The following is a 14,863-nucleotide window of genomic DNA, read 5'->3' on the forward strand; positions in this document are numbered from 1 at the left end:
TTTCATTGGTTTTGTTCTGTTGGTACAGCTCAGCTCATAAACTGGTTCATCTAAAACTAGACAAGCTGATTGCAAGTTTTAACTATTTTAAATAGCGCTGCAGAAACCATCTTATAGTGATTTGCTTTCGATTGTTTTCCTAAGATAAATTTTGAGATGTAGAAGTACTGTACGGTGACATAATGCTTTCCAAAATGGGTTTATCACTTTACGTGCCACCGACAATTATTTAAGATTACTGATCTCACCACAATAGAGTCAGCATTGGGAATTATTTTCAGAGGTTTTAATTTTATTCGTTTTTTTTGTTACTTTAGTTAGGTGTAAGATGATCTCATGAATTTATTAATTTTTTGCCAACCATACATAATTTAATTTCTATTTACATATTTTATTTTTAGATATTTCATGAATAAATAGAAATTCATAGATTAATGTAGTGCACACCATGTTGCAATTCTAACTCCAAAATAATCTTATTTTGATACATTTATTTTGATGCTTAAAAATATATTATAGGTGCATCGAAGCCCTATCTGCATCTCCTGAAATCCCCTCCCCTCTGTTTTATGTGAGAGTTCACTTTTCCCATATTTGGTTTGTGTTCAATGTGTTATATTCTTAATGCAGATTTGCGTCCAAATTTCATACATCACAGTATGCTTTTCTTATTAATGACCTTGATTTTTAGAGCAGTTTGGGGTTTATAGAACACCTGTGCAGAAAGTGGAGCGAGTTCCCACGTAAGGTTATTTTAATTGGCCTTGGAGGTAAAGTGTGCTTCTGAGAAAACCAAAGAGCCCATCAAGGTGCATTTAAAATCCCTCTGCTCCTCCACTGACTTCTCCTGCTTTTCCAGATGGCAGGGGTCCCAGAAGCCTCCGGGTGCTTTAGTTTCGGGGCTGGCCTGAGACCCGAAGCGCTAAGTAGCAGCGTCCCCCGAGCACACAGGCAGCAGCCTCCCCCAGGCAGGCAGGCTCGACTCCATTAACGAGCAGCCTGCATAGGCCTTTGGCCCCAGAACTCCCCTCTCTGGGCCCAGCTCCCCTCCCTGGGCCCTCTCCCGGCCTCCTACCATCAGAACTCAGACACCAGAGCCATTCATTCTGCGAAGAGGCTCAGAAAGCACTTCCATCAATTCACGGAGACGGCTTCCCTTTTCCTGAGACAACCAAAATCTTCTGGAGGTGAAGCCCAGAAACCTGCCAGCACCACCTGCTCAGGTCCACATCAGGATCCGTGGAGGATAAACCGGAATCAGTGGCGCGGCTTTGAAAGACCGGGCAGAGGGACAACTTTGAAAAGTCAGAGAGCAGTTGTCCCTCTCCTGAGGGCGCGGCAGTGCCGGTGGGAAAGCCAGGTTCTCCAAGGTTCTGTCCCCTCCCTGGCCAAGGGCAGAGAACAGAGGGCTCATGCCAGCACAGATCTCCGGCCCTGCTTCCCTGGCCGCCTCGGTGATGGTTGTCATGGAAACCATGCCTCCGCCAGCCACGGAGGGCCCTGGGAACCCATGGTCCTGGCAGACCACCACAGCTCATCTAGACACATCCACGGAGGACAGGCCTCGAGCCAGATGTGGACTCAGAGCCACGACAGAGCCAGATGGACCCTTCAGGCCTGAGGGGTCACGGCTGAGGCCCTAGGCCTCGTGCTGCTCCGTGCCGGCCCCCATAAGCACCCAGATGCATCTTTTTAACTATGACCAGCCTCCTTGCCTTCTCCCCACCATAGTTCCCAGGGCAGGTGTGTTCTTGAACTTGAGCATCCCTGAGAATCGCCTGGAGAACTGAACACGAGAATTGCGGGGCTCCTCGCCCAGAGCTGATACAGAGCTGGGGCGGGGTCCCAGGATGTGCAGGGCTGGCCCGGAGACCACACTTTGAGAAGGGTGCATTAGCACATGACCAGCGGCAGGTGCTGCTTCGGGGTCCAAGGCAGCTAGGGAACTGGGAGGCAGAGGGAAGGTTTGATCTGTGCTTGGTTATGGTCAAAAGATCTCTCCAGCTGGGCCTCAGTCCCTGCAAACGGATGCTCCCTGGCACGCACACACACACACACACGGGCTTTGAATTCGTGTCTCCCTGACCTCTAGGGCCCAGCGGTCAAAGAGGGGCAGGCTCGTGCCCCCTGCGGCTGGGTACAGGGGCCCCTGCCGTCACCTGAAGGCCTCTCTCCTTTCCCAGGCCCTGTACGGACACACGCAGCCCGTCACGTGCCTGGCCACGTCGGCCGCCTTCAGCCTCCTGGTGAGCGGCTCCCAGGACCGCACCTGCATCCTGTGGGACCTGGACCACCTTGCCCACGTGGCCCGCCTGCCCACCCACCGCGAGGGCATCTCCGCCATCGCCATCAGCGACGTCTCGGTGAGCCCCGGGGCCTCGGTGTCCACTCCCCGCTGTGCCCGCGGCCTGGGTAGTAGCATGGCGGACAACGCCCCGGAGAAAGGCCAGGGCCAGAGGGGCGCAGGGCCGAGTGGGCCCCTGGCATGTGGAGGCGGGAGGGAGCCTCCTCAGGCACAGCCGCCGGGTCCAGCTTTTACCGTGTGCTCCTCCGTTTCACCCTCCTGGCGGCGGGGGCGTTGGGAGGTGCCCGTTCTGGCGTGGGCAGCAGGCCGCTGGGGCAGGAAGACCTGGCTTTGGTGAGGGTCTGCCTGGGCCTGCTTAGCCAGCTCAGCCCATGGACTGCCCACGAGTGGTGACTCATCAGCGCCTCTGATCACCAAGGCTGGCCGTGCTTGTGTGTGTACCTCCACACTGGTGACAAAGAAAGTCTGCTGGAGTATGTGGTGAGGAAAGGGGAGAATTAGACAAATAGAGAGAAGAGAGGTAGAGGGAGGCGAGAGAGAGAGGAGAGAATGGTGAAGGCTTCTTGACCTGGGGAAGCTGCCACTCCCCTCACACTCTGTCATGAGGTGAGGGGCACATGGTAGAAAGAGCTTCTGCCATCTGCCATGGGCTTTGGAGGTTCATGGATCTGACTTCAAATTCCAGTACTTGCTTCTTGGCTGCCTTGGATATCTAATCTCTCCAGGCCATAGAATAGGGCTTGGCAACAGTGCATGCCAAGAGCCTGATACATCCATGCACTCTTAGGAACGATAGCTGTAACTATTACACTTCATGCTTTTCAGTATGGAGATCCTCCTGGGCTGGGGTTCCCTGAGGATGCAGAGGCTTAAAGGTCTGAGTGTGGAGGGTGGGTGCCTCATAGGAGGAGGGTGAGATGATGGAGGAGCTTGCTGGTGCCAACCAAAGAGGTGCTCCAGGAAGGATTGAATCCAAGGTGGAAGTTAGATGGGTGGATGGATAAATGGATCAATAGATCAATGGATTGGTAGATCAATGGATAGATGAGTGATTGGGTGAGTTGGTGGATGTATTTGGGGTAGTTTAGGTAGATGAGTGGGTGGATGGATGGATGGATGGATGGATGGATGGATGGATGGATGGATAGTTGGGTGGTTGGGTGGGTGGATTTTTGAGTGGATTAGTGGATACAGAGGTGGATGAGTAGATGGCAGGTAGATGGTAGGAGAATGGATGGATAGATGGGTATATTGGGAAAGGCACCAAACTCTGATCCAGGAGAACATAAATCCCAAAAGTGATTGTGTCCCCAGACCTCAGGGAAAACTGTACCAGAAAAAGTTCTCCTGGAGCCAATTGAGTTCAGCAAGTGATTGCTGGAGCCAGTGCTGGATACTGGTGGACCAGATGTCGTCCCTTGGCCTCAGGAAAAGCATGGTGGAGCCCATCCCAGCATGCCAGACATGGAAGCCCTGAAAAGGGACACCGAGCTCCCCACAGATGCTGTGTGGTGACAGCCAGACTCAAAAGCATGTGGGTCCTCAGTGCCATGTCCACTACTCCACTGGGCACAGCACAGAGAAGGACTTGAGAAACAGAGACTCTGGCCATGGACATTTCAGGGGATGCAATGGAGACCTATCTTCTCAGAAATTTTTTCTCGAGGGATAGTGTCCACATTTATGAGCCATGTGCTGCTGTTTGAGCCCCTGCACTCTGCCCTCAGCTGGGTGAAATCTAAAGCTTCTTCACGGGGCAGGGCCAGCCAGCCAGGTACAGGCCCAGCATCCAGAGTCAAACGCTGTCTCCATGCTGAGTCTTCTGTGCTAGTCAGTATGTAACCAGGGAATGGGAGGAGCCACAGGGCGAGCCAACCAGGGCCTGCCAGGAAGAGCCATATTCAAAGACACCAGTGCAGTCTGAGAGGAGCCAAAAGTCTGCAGTTGGGTGAAAACATGACTGGGGATACATGGGTATTTTGGAAAGTCTCAGGGACCCTGGTTCAGAGGATGGCAGGCTGGGGGGATGGGTGGGGATTGGCAGCTTGGATGTACAAAGTGGGTGGCTGAGCTAGTGGCACATGGGCAGGTAGTGACTCTGGCCTGGCATGAAGCTAGTTTGCACTGCTGCAGGGTGCCATCGTCTCCTGCGCTGGGGCCCACCTGTCCCTGTGGAATGTCAACGGACAGCCCCTGGCTAGCATCACCACAGCCTGGGGCCCAGAAGGAGCCATTACCTGCTGCTGTGTGATGGAGGGGCCGGCGTGGGACACAAGCCACGTCATCATCACCGGGAGTCAGGACGGCGTGGTCCGGGTAGGTCTGTCTTGGGAAGAAAGCTGTGCGGCACTAGAAATGTGTTGCTTTTCACTCTGATCACTTTATCCACGGGTCCAAATATGCAGTTAAAACTTATGTGACCATTCCAGACCAGGTCCCCACAGCAAGTGAGGGCAGGGGCAAGGCTCTCTTTCCAGGCAAAAAGTAAATAAATAAATGAATACAATTTTACATGCACACACATATATCAAATGAAATGAACACTTATTTTTGCAAGGAATGAAAGCTGAATGGTTAAATGCATAGCAATATAACTGATGCTGAAAAGAGATATTCATGTCATCCCTTCATCCATCCACTCATTTGTGCATCCATCTGTCCATCCACCCAAATATGCAACGACTCATCCAGCCATCCAAACATCCACCATCCACCCACCCAATTATGTATATACCCATCCATCCACCCAAAGATCCATCCATCCTTCCATCTATCCATCCATTCCCCCAAATAGCCCCCATCCATCCACCCAAACATCCATCCACCCATCCATCCACCCATCCATCCATCTATCTATCCATCCACCCCCCCACCCAAAATGTCACTTGAGTACTATAAAATATTCAAGAGATTGTCTGTTGTATTCTTCATACATATATGGGAACTTTCGTAGTGCCAAGATGATTACAAATTAGCCGTGCCCCCAGAGGCTTCCACAGTTGCGTCTCAGAATAAGCACTGAAATAGTGCTTCAGGAAGCAGAATGGAGTGACTGCGGTGTGGGCCCGAGGGCAGGATGGATTGTCTGGGAGGGGGCCACAAGGAGAGGATGGCTTTACTCCCGACAGGGTGACCTCGGGGGAGGTGGATTTTCAGCTGAGTCTTGAGGAGAAGGAAAAGTCTGAGGCTGTGAGAAGGTGAAGCAGGCTGAGGAGGGGCCCTTCAGGAAAGCCCCCTTGAAGGACCCAACCTCTGGCCTGAGGGGGCCCAGGGTCTCTACCTAGAGAGCAAGATGCCCTGGGCAGGGCAGACCTGAGGAGGTCGTACCTGGGCTCAGCCAGTGGAGCCTGGGAGTCTGAGTGAGGCCCATTTCTTTCCTGGGCCCTGCCCAAGGGAAGCATGGGGATCTGTTATTCCCTTGACACCTTTCACGTCATTCAGACTTGGAGCAAATGAGAAGCCCTGAAGCTGGGCAGAGTTGGCACCAAGCATCTGGTCAAAGGAGGGGGCCGGCAGCAGAGGGGTGAGGGGCATCCTGGGATGGCACGGCAGCCTTGAGGGTGGAATTGGCTGAGCTGCTGAGCACCCCGAAGGCAAGGGGAGCCCTTCCAGATGTACGGGCGGCACGCCCAATGCAGCCAAGCTACGAGTCTGATGGGCCTGAGCCTCCACAAAGGGAAACTGAAGGCTAAGTAACCCCTTTTCTGGGAATAAATTAAAGTCAGAAGTAAAATTGGGGCCATGCCCCCACCCGGGGGTGGTTTCCCGAGCCTGCTGCATTTCTCTTTTCTGGACAGATCTGGAAGACAGAAGATGTGAAGATGCCTGTTCCCGGGCAGGCAGCGGCAGAAGAGCCCTCTGCTCAGCCTCCAAGCCCAAGAGGTACCGGCCCTGCTGGGGTTGCAGCTGCCTGTCCCGCCCCGGCCCAAGGGCTGCCCAGAGAAGCCTGGTGGCTCTCGGGATTGCTGGCCGGCTTTCGGAGGGGCAGGGATTTGTCTCCCGTGAGCTGCTGGTAGAATGTGTGTTGAGATGCCCTGCCTGGCCCCCGGCCTCACCCCGCAGGGACCGGCGAGCTCCCCGGCGCTCCTCGGCATGAGGACAGCAGAGGGGGTGCTTGTAGGGCCTCTGAGTTCCAGGAGGTACACCTTGTGAGCCGGACGACTCCAGAATGCCAAACTCCCCAGCCCGGGGCCAGGACCCAGCTGGCTGTTTGCCTGGAGAGGCAGTGGTGCCTTCATGCCCCAACCCGCCCTTACTCAACTCACACAGCACCCCTATGGCAGGTTCCCCAAAGAGGGTCTGAGGGTAGACCCCAAGTCCTATTCCTCAGTCGAGCCCACTGGGAAAAGCAGGAATTTGCATGTCTAACAGGCTTCCCAGGCGAGTCTCGGTGTGCACCTATGTAAGAGAACCACGATTCTGGAGAAAGCCCTCTTTGGGTTGTAGCAGCGGGGACTGGAGTAAGAAAAGCGGCTTCTTCTGCCACCATCCACACCCTGATCCTCGTTCTAGAGCTGGCCCTGAATGTCTACCGCTCAAAGGACTTGGTCAGCTATGATGAATGCCACATGGTGGGTGGGCTGAAACAAGAAAAGATTATTGGCTAATGGTTTTGGAGTTTAGCAGTCCAAGATCAAGGTGTCAGCAAGGCCAGCTTTCTCCCTGAGGCCTACAGCATACTGGCACTGGCTGCCACAGTGGTTGGAGCTCCTTGGCTTGCTTCTCTGCTGCTATCACCTGGCAATCTCTCTGTCCTTGCGTCTGCTCTTCCAGCTTCTTCTTGTGGCCTTCTCTGACCTCTGGCTTTTCTCTATCAGGCCTCCAGTAAACAGATTAAGGCCCACCCTGATTCAGTAGAGCCAGAACTAACTAGGATCTCCAAGATCCTATTTGCAATTGAGGCCACACCTTAACTGATCATGCATCTTCAAAGAGTCCTATTTAGAAACACGTTCCCACCCATGGGAATGTGGATTAAGACTTGAACTTGTCTTTTGTGAGGTCACATGATTCAAGGCACCTTACATGTATTCTTTTATTTCTCACAGCAATCATGTAGCTACCTATTACTATTACACCCATGTGGCAGGTAAGGAAACCGAGGCACAGAGTAATTCAGTAACTTGTCCAGTTACTCAAGAAAAGTATCACTGATTGTTACTTTTGTTGCCATAGCAGCCAACCACCCCTCCCAGGATAATCTTAACCACAGACTCTGTCTCTTAGTAACAATCACTGTCATCTGTATCTCCGCCCCCTAAAATACAACTTCCATAACAATCACAACCACAAACTGTCAAAGCTACCACCACCCTCCCTGCTGACACCACTGTCACAACTGCCCACACCACCATTGCCACCTTCTCCAATGCCACCAGCCTTCTCTCCAAGCTCTGCCCACACCAAAGCCTGTCAGAACTGAGGCATCTTTCTTGGGCACCCATCATGAAAGGAATTCCATTCCTAGGAAGTGAGAATTCTCCCATATAATCATAATCCCTTTTTACTGTGCCCCGTTTGCTTTGCACCCTAGAACCTGCTGGAGAGAACCTGGCAGAAGGCTGCCTTTTAGAGAGAGTAACTATTTTTAATCAGTTTATGTCTAAAGTGCATGGCACACCTCCTTGCTTCATTTAGGTATTTGGTCATGTATTACTTCTTCCTGCAAGTGGGCACAGGCTTCCGTCCAGCCCCTACTGTGTGGCAGGTCCTGGGCCTTGCACTGGGATCCCTTCCTTCAAGAGCTCTCTACCCCTCATCAGTAATCAGGCCCAAAGGGGGCTCTACAAGATCAACCGGTCCACTGGCCTTGTATCTCTAGGGTTCTTTGGGCCTATAAGGAATCAGCCCATCCCCGCGTGAAAGAGAAGTATGGGGCTGTGTAATCTCAGGAACCAGGAACTCCCAGCACTTCTCTCGAAAATGGGAGCCAAACTCTGCCCTACCCCAAACCACTTGGAAGAGAATTAGCAGGGGGTTCTTGTCCCCAGCCTGCACATGAAGTAATTTTGTGGTGCACCTGCACGGGAGCATACCTACTTCAGTTTTGGGTGAAAGTGACCATTTCTAAAGGTATTGAAGTCTAATAAGCTAAAGGCATTAGCTCAGCCCATGGTTGATAAATGAATGACCAAGAGAGAATGAAGGATGGATGGATGAATGGTTGGAAGGAAGGAAGAAAGGAAAGAAGGAGGGAAGGAAGCAAAGAAGTATGGGTTGATTCAGGACACATCAAAGCCGTTCTACTGTTCTGGAAATACCTGTGAATTCATGAGTTTCTATTCAGGAGCAATGGTTGGGGTGGCATGGAGTTACTTGCTGTGAGGTCCAATGAAATGAACAATAAGGTAAAAGACCACAAGGCTCTAGGCTCAGCTTTGTCACCAACAACTTCCCTGGCCCTCAGTTTCCCCTCTATCAAATGGAGGTCCTTCTGTGCTCCCTAACTTCTAGAGCATTGATGACAAAACATAATATGGACAAGAATCTACCCAACAAATGCAGATTGTTATTATCACTTTCTCAGACTTCTAAGAGTTTGGTCTCCTGAACACGCCAGCTGATGATACTAGGGAACTTGTGAGATGATTTCAGACCCCCAGGGATGCCAGGTCCACATCTTTCCCAAATGGTTTGTCCTGACCTGAGATCATTGTTGCCCCACAGAATTAGCTGCCGGGGTTGTGATTACTGTTTAAAGGAGAATTAAGATGAAATGACATGAAAAAAATCAGTCTGGGTCAGAGTTTAGGGTAAACAAATCCTCGTGCAGATGGTACAGCCCTCGCCCTCTGGAGGTCTGTAGTGGAGCATGCTCTCCTCTAGTGCCGAAAACCAGATTCGTGTACAGGGATGAGTACTGGACATGGCACGCACACGTATTTGCAAGCGTCCTCATGGTAGGCATATTGCTGCATCCCTCAAACGTCTTCAGGTGTGAGACACTCGATCTTTGAAGCTATCAAGGACACTGCATTTGCATGCAGATATAATCCAGTTTCTGCCTGGATCTCATTTGTCTGTCACTTGCTGCAAGGACCAACCCAGCGGAGTACAATTTATTTCAAGACTCATCCCATAGATCTGAACTCAACCTAGTAAGGAAGAAGTGTACGGAGAAAGCCTGTGGTTTGGAGCTGAGCAGGACGGTCCAGATGCCTGGTTCCGCTCCAAGGCAGTTTCCCACATTTGCACTGCTCCTGCCTCCCCCAGGTGCCTGTCTCAGTGTCCACCCTGGTCTGCTGGAGCAGCAGCTCCAGCCCTGCCCAGAGTCCCCTGACATAGCAGGGATGTGCCCAGCTGGATGGCTATCTCTCCATCTCACTCTCCTGCCCGTCCCCAAATGCAGTCATTAAAATGAGTGGAGTAACAATCATTGAGTTATATTTTAGCAAAAACGTTCTCAGCATTTAATTATTGGTGGTAGTGTGAGAGGATTTAGATAAGTTGATAATGCCGACTTTATGTAATTTATTTTTACTCGGCAATTACGGGCTGCATTACATCCTGGCAGCAAGGTATTATGGGGCATCTTATTAAGCATAAAGCCAGTAAACACTGATGAACAATTCTGCTGAACTAGGCATGCAATTTAGAAAGCAATAATACACAAATCCAATTTGGTACACAATGGATACCACAGCACGTCAGCACATGTAACTGTCACAGCCTGCAAATTAAATTGGGACAGCCCTTTTGCAACAGCACAGGCCAAGATTAAATATATTTTCCCCCTCAATTTAACAACTTGCTGACCACAAATATAAATATGTGTGTGTGTGGCCGTGGCCCCTGCATGGACGGCCACGTGTGTGTGTGTGTGTGTGTGTGTGTGTGTGCATGGAAACCACCAGGGGTCCTCTAGTGAGCCTCTCGGGCTCTCCCCGCAGGTCCCAGGTGGGAGAAGAATCTCGCCTTGTTCCGGGAGCTGGACGTCAGCATGGCGTTGACGGGGAAGCCGGGCCGAGCCAGCCCTGCAGTGACGGCCTTGGCCTTGTCCAGGTAAGGCCCACCCGCTTCCTCCAGGCCCCCAGCAGAGGCCCCTGCACCCTCCTCTCTGCACGTCCCCAGGGCTTTCAGCTCGGGCCCCTGGGCCAGGGGAAGTACAGACCCGCGAGGGCCCTGCATGCCAGGCGCGGGCGAAGTGGCCAGCACAGGGCCCCGGGAACTGTGTGAACACACCCTGCTCTGGCCGTCTCTTGAATGTCCGTGAATTCATACCGAAATCCCAAAGGCCAAACGTTTCATTCTAAAGAGGGACTTCTCCCCTGCAGTGGCATTTGGTAGGATGACCCGACTGGAGGGGAACAAGCCTTTGGGAGCTCTGCGCCCATGCAGAGTAACCAGTGTCAGATACCGCAAGTGTGCCCGTTACTTCCTCCGTCCCCATCGCCCAGGGCGGGTCCTTGCCGCGATTCGTCCCGTTTTTTACCATGAGGAAGAGTCTCGGGAGGTCGCTGGCCTCGAGGGCCATCATGCCTCCCCAGTGGTGGGATCCCCTGGCCGGCGGGCTCAGGGTGAGCAGGGGCAGTGTTGGTCCTGGGCGGCGCTCTCCACGGAGACCTGGCGTGCATGCCGCCCCGGGCGCTGGCCACGGCTGTCCCCCGCCAGGAGCCCCACGTGGTGACGCTGGAGAGGGCGAGGCGGGGCCGCCAGCTCCTGGAGCCCGAGCCCTCGGCATGCCCCTGGGCCTCTGGGAATCCCAACCTCACAGCTTGAAAGCCACCCAGGGTTCTGCAGTGCCTCCGAGAGCTGCGGCTTCCTGGGTCCCCGGCCGAATCCCCCAGGCGGCAGGTTCCTGAGCCCTGGCTGTGATAGGCTGACGTACCTGTCTCTTGTTTCTTGTCTCTTCCCAAGAAACCAAGCCAAGCTCTTCGTCGGTGACGAGAAGGGGAGGCTATTCTGCTGGTCTGCGGACGGGTAGGAGGAGAGCAGCGGGGGCCCGGCCGCTCCTGGGGGCCTTGGCGGAGCAGCCTGTGTGCAGCCGGCCCTGCAGCAAGTGCAGCCCCGCGGCCATCTGCCCCGGCTGAGAGCCCCGCCCTCCTCAGCGCTCGAGGGCTCAGAGCCCCACACCCTAACCCTTGCCCGGCCCTGCAGGACTTCGGCCTGGGACCTTTGCGTATACAAGGACATGCATCTTCAGAAAGGCCATGTCCCGCACCGGGGGCCTGTGGGGGGCATGAGGGCAGCTGTGACTCGCTGAAGCCAACTGCTCACTGAAGTCCAGTCGCCCTAGCAAAGGGCTTACTGCCCCAAAAGAAGCTGGGGCGCTTCCTGGAACCTAACGGAAGATGTTGTATCGCATTTCTTTTTAGTAAAGCAACTATCTTCCAAATGTGAGAGGCCTCTTGGCTCTGGAGTGGGAACCATCACCATTTACAACTGCAGTACCTGTGTCTCCCTATTTAGAAATCAGGGACGTCGATGTGGCTCGGGGGTTGAGCGCCGGTTTCCCACACACGAGGTCCTGGATTCAATCCTGGTACCTCAAAAAAAGGAAAAAAGAAATGCACGACAGTCTCAGAGAAGCATGGCCCATCCCCAGAGCGGTCCTCGGCCTGCTCCCTCTGTCTGCCTTCTAGCCTCGGCTCCTCCCTTAGTCTTGCAGCAGGGAAGCGGTCAGGGGAGGGAATAGCCCCTGCTGAGCCCGGCAGAGGTTCCGCAGGGATGTCCGCCCCCAGGGCATCGGGAACTGGCCCAGGGCCTGTGTCCCGGCTTCTGGGAGGCGTGAGTCCACTTACAGACGAAGCGCTGAGGAAGTGGAGGCAGCTGCGGCAGAAGCAGCGCGTGCTGGGCAGGGAGGGCCACTGAGCCGTCCGTGCACCCCAGGGGGGTCTTGGCAAAGAGAAGCTGGAGGGCGAGTGCCTCACAGGCCCAGAGCCTCCCTCCCGGATGAGGGGCTCGTGTCTGACCCCGGGGCCAAAGGGCGCGCCCCCCTCTCATACTGCCAGAGCAGACAGCTCCTTGCAGCCCCCTAACCATGAATTTCAGAGCCGAGAGCACCTCCAGGAAGGCCACCGAGCAGGACCGTGACTATCACGGCCGGCCTGCTGGCAGCTTTCACAGCTCGACTCACGGCATTCGTGGGGTCCACCCCAAGCTGGGCTCCTTCATCCCATGAGCAAGGAAGGGATTCCTGGTGGGAAGGGATTCCTGGTGGGAAGGGATTCCTGGAGACGGGTGGGGTGGGGTCCCCCGGGCCACAGGAGGCAGGTGTGAGGCCTCCCGCCTGGGATGGAATAGTCGAGGCCATCCGCGGGAGCCCCTTGCCCGTGGGGGCATCCGTGAGGGGAGGGCTCTGGGCCGAGCAGCCGCAGGCAGAGGGTCTTGGGGGTTGGAGGAAGCCCCATCACTGTCGGTCTGCGTCAGAGGAGGTCGGGGCGACTCCCGGCCGGCAGCCTTTTCCTCTCAGCAATAAAGCCAGTGCCCCGAGGCCGCCGCGGCCAGTCCTCTGGGAACAGCCCCCCGTCACCCGGAAGAGGGGCGCTGCTCTGCACGTGGAGTCAGAAGGAGCTGAGGCCCCCCTGCAGCTGCCAGCAGGCTCAGGGCAGAGCGGCTCCAGCAGGCCGGGCCGGGTGTCAGGGCCAAAACCCCAGGTGCGGAGAGATCCAGAGCCCAGGGGCTCCCAGCGACCTCCTGGACAGGTGGCGCGCTCAGCAGTCTGGCCAGCTGGGGCTGGGGTCCCTGACACCCTTCAGGGATGAGCGACACCCAGGTGGGGAGGGCTTAAAGCAGAGAAGTTGCGAACGCGCAGTCGGAGGAGAAGCTGGGCATGCTAAGCCACCCCCTCGGGGGATCCGGAGGCAAGGAGTGGGGGCTGCCCCCTGGGCACCAGGACACCCGACCTGGCAGGACAGGGGGCCTGGCCGAGCCGTCCAGTCTTAGTTTGGTATTTGGAGGTGGAATCTGAGGCCAGGTGGGTGCAGTGGGTGCGGGGGCTGTAGGTAAGAACTGGGGCAGCCCGCGGGCCCACTGGGACCACGGTTGCTCTATCTGTGAAATCAGACCCTCAGGGCACAGGACATGAAAAATCAGAGCTGGGGAGTTTATCTGGCGGAGAGAATGAAGCCAGGGGTCCCAGGCTCAGTTCCGGCTCTCGGTGCACGCTTGCTTCGTGCATTCGCGGATGGTTTTTCTTGCTGAGCTGGCCCCTGGGCTGAGCCGCCTGGGGAGCACCCTGGCTGGGCCGGGAGGGACGCGGAGAGCCACTGCCTTGCTTCAGCGGCATCTGAGAAGGGAAGGCGCCCAGCTCCCAGCCCTGCGGGAGGGGGAGTGGAACATTAGGAGAGGAGGCCGCCGCACATACGTCCCACCGTGTCCCCAGGTCCCGGCGCAGCCCGTCGTCGTGTGGAGTGGACACCCCCTCCGCCCCCTGCCACGTCAGGGAGGTGACGTGCGAGGGACCCCATCTCCCGCTTCCTCTCGCCCACTCAGCTCCCACGGGCCAGCCCACACCCAGCTCTCCCCCAGCTGAGCTCCTCCCACAAGAACCTCTCGATGACCACCTTGCAGTGGGGACGAGCTGGGGACCCCCGGCCCACCTCCCCTGCAGTGTCAAAGCTGCTGCCCCCACCCCGGGAGAGTCCCCACCAAAAGCTGCTTCAGCCTGTTCATGTTGTAACTGCCCCTCCTGGGCCAAGGACAGGGGCCGGCGACAGGGAAAGCGGCCCCCCTTTGACTGCGGGGCCCGACCAGCGAGGGGCTTCCCAGCTCTGACGGAAGATGCCTGCCTGGAAGTCAGCCCTGGGGAACCGGCGTCACCCACTGAGGGGCCCCTCTCCCTCGGGACAGGCCCGCTTAGCTGGGACATGCTTGTAATTTCTCTCCCCTTCCCCCCGACCCCGGTTGTCTGTTCTTGGTGTCTATTTGCTGCGTCGTCTTCTTTGTCCACTTCTGTTGGTGTCAGCGGCACAGGAATCTGTTTCTTTTTGTTGCATCATCTTGTTGTTTCAGCTCTCCGTGTGTGCAGCGCCATTCCTGGGAAGGCTGCACTTTCTTTTGCTCTGGGCGGCTCTCCTTACGGGGTGCACTCCTTGTACATGGGGCTCCCCTACGTGGGGGACACCCCTGCATGGCACACCATTCCCTGTGCGCATCAGTGCTGCACATGGGCCAGCTCCACATGGGTCAAGGAGGCCTGGGGTTTGAACCACAGACCTTCCATGTGGTAGACGGATGCCCTAACCCCTGGGCCAAGTCTGCTTCCCATGCTTGTAATTTTAAAATCCTGTGCTGCTTTTCTGAACTTGGTGCATTCAGTTGCCAACCCTGATTGCCTGGGCCTCTTAGAATGGAACGATGGGGCCCCCCAAAGGCCTCGCTGGCACAGCAGGTGTTCAGCCCCAGGAAGTCTCCCCCAGCTCCACCAGCAGCCGGAAGCAGAGGCTGGTGGAGACTGGTGGGTTTGACAGCATCCAAATGCAGCCAGGCCCAGGCAGGGCACATCCCGGGAGCCAGAGTCCTCATTTGAAAATCCTGAGGACTTTTCTTTAGCATGAGGTCAAAAGGCTCTAAGCCAAGGCAGTTTGTGCCTTAGTGCGTCCTTAGGCATGCGTCCCA

General features: G+C 55.3%; 1 protein-coding gene across 2 annotated transcripts in view; it reads left to right on the plus strand.

The window, feature by feature from the left end:
- Positions 1-11,644, plus strand: part of WDFY4 (WDFY family member 4) — a 270,517-nt gene extending 258,873 nt beyond the window's left edge. For both annotated transcript variants that reach the window (XM_058299130.2, XM_058299131.2), the window contains exons 58-62: positions 2,184-2,363; positions 4,439-4,621; positions 6,103-6,187; positions 10,195-10,306; positions 11,162-11,644. In XM_058299130.2, the coding sequence (XP_058155113.1) occupies positions 2,184-2,363; positions 4,439-4,621; positions 6,103-6,187; positions 10,195-10,306; positions 11,162-11,228 (627 nt within the window). In that variant the 3' untranslated portion in view covers positions 11,229-11,644. The remainder of the gene's footprint in view (positions 1-2,183; positions 2,364-4,438; positions 4,622-6,102; positions 6,188-10,194; positions 10,307-11,161) is intronic.
- Positions 11,645-14,863: the final 3,219 nt, after the last annotated feature.

Source organism: Dasypus novemcinctus, chromosome 6, assembly GCF_030445035.2.
Source record: "Dasypus novemcinctus isolate mDasNov1 chromosome 6, mDasNov1.1.hap2, whole genome shotgun sequence".
NCBI classification, from domain to species: Eukaryota; Metazoa; Chordata; class Mammalia; order Cingulata; family Dasypodidae; genus Dasypus; species Dasypus novemcinctus.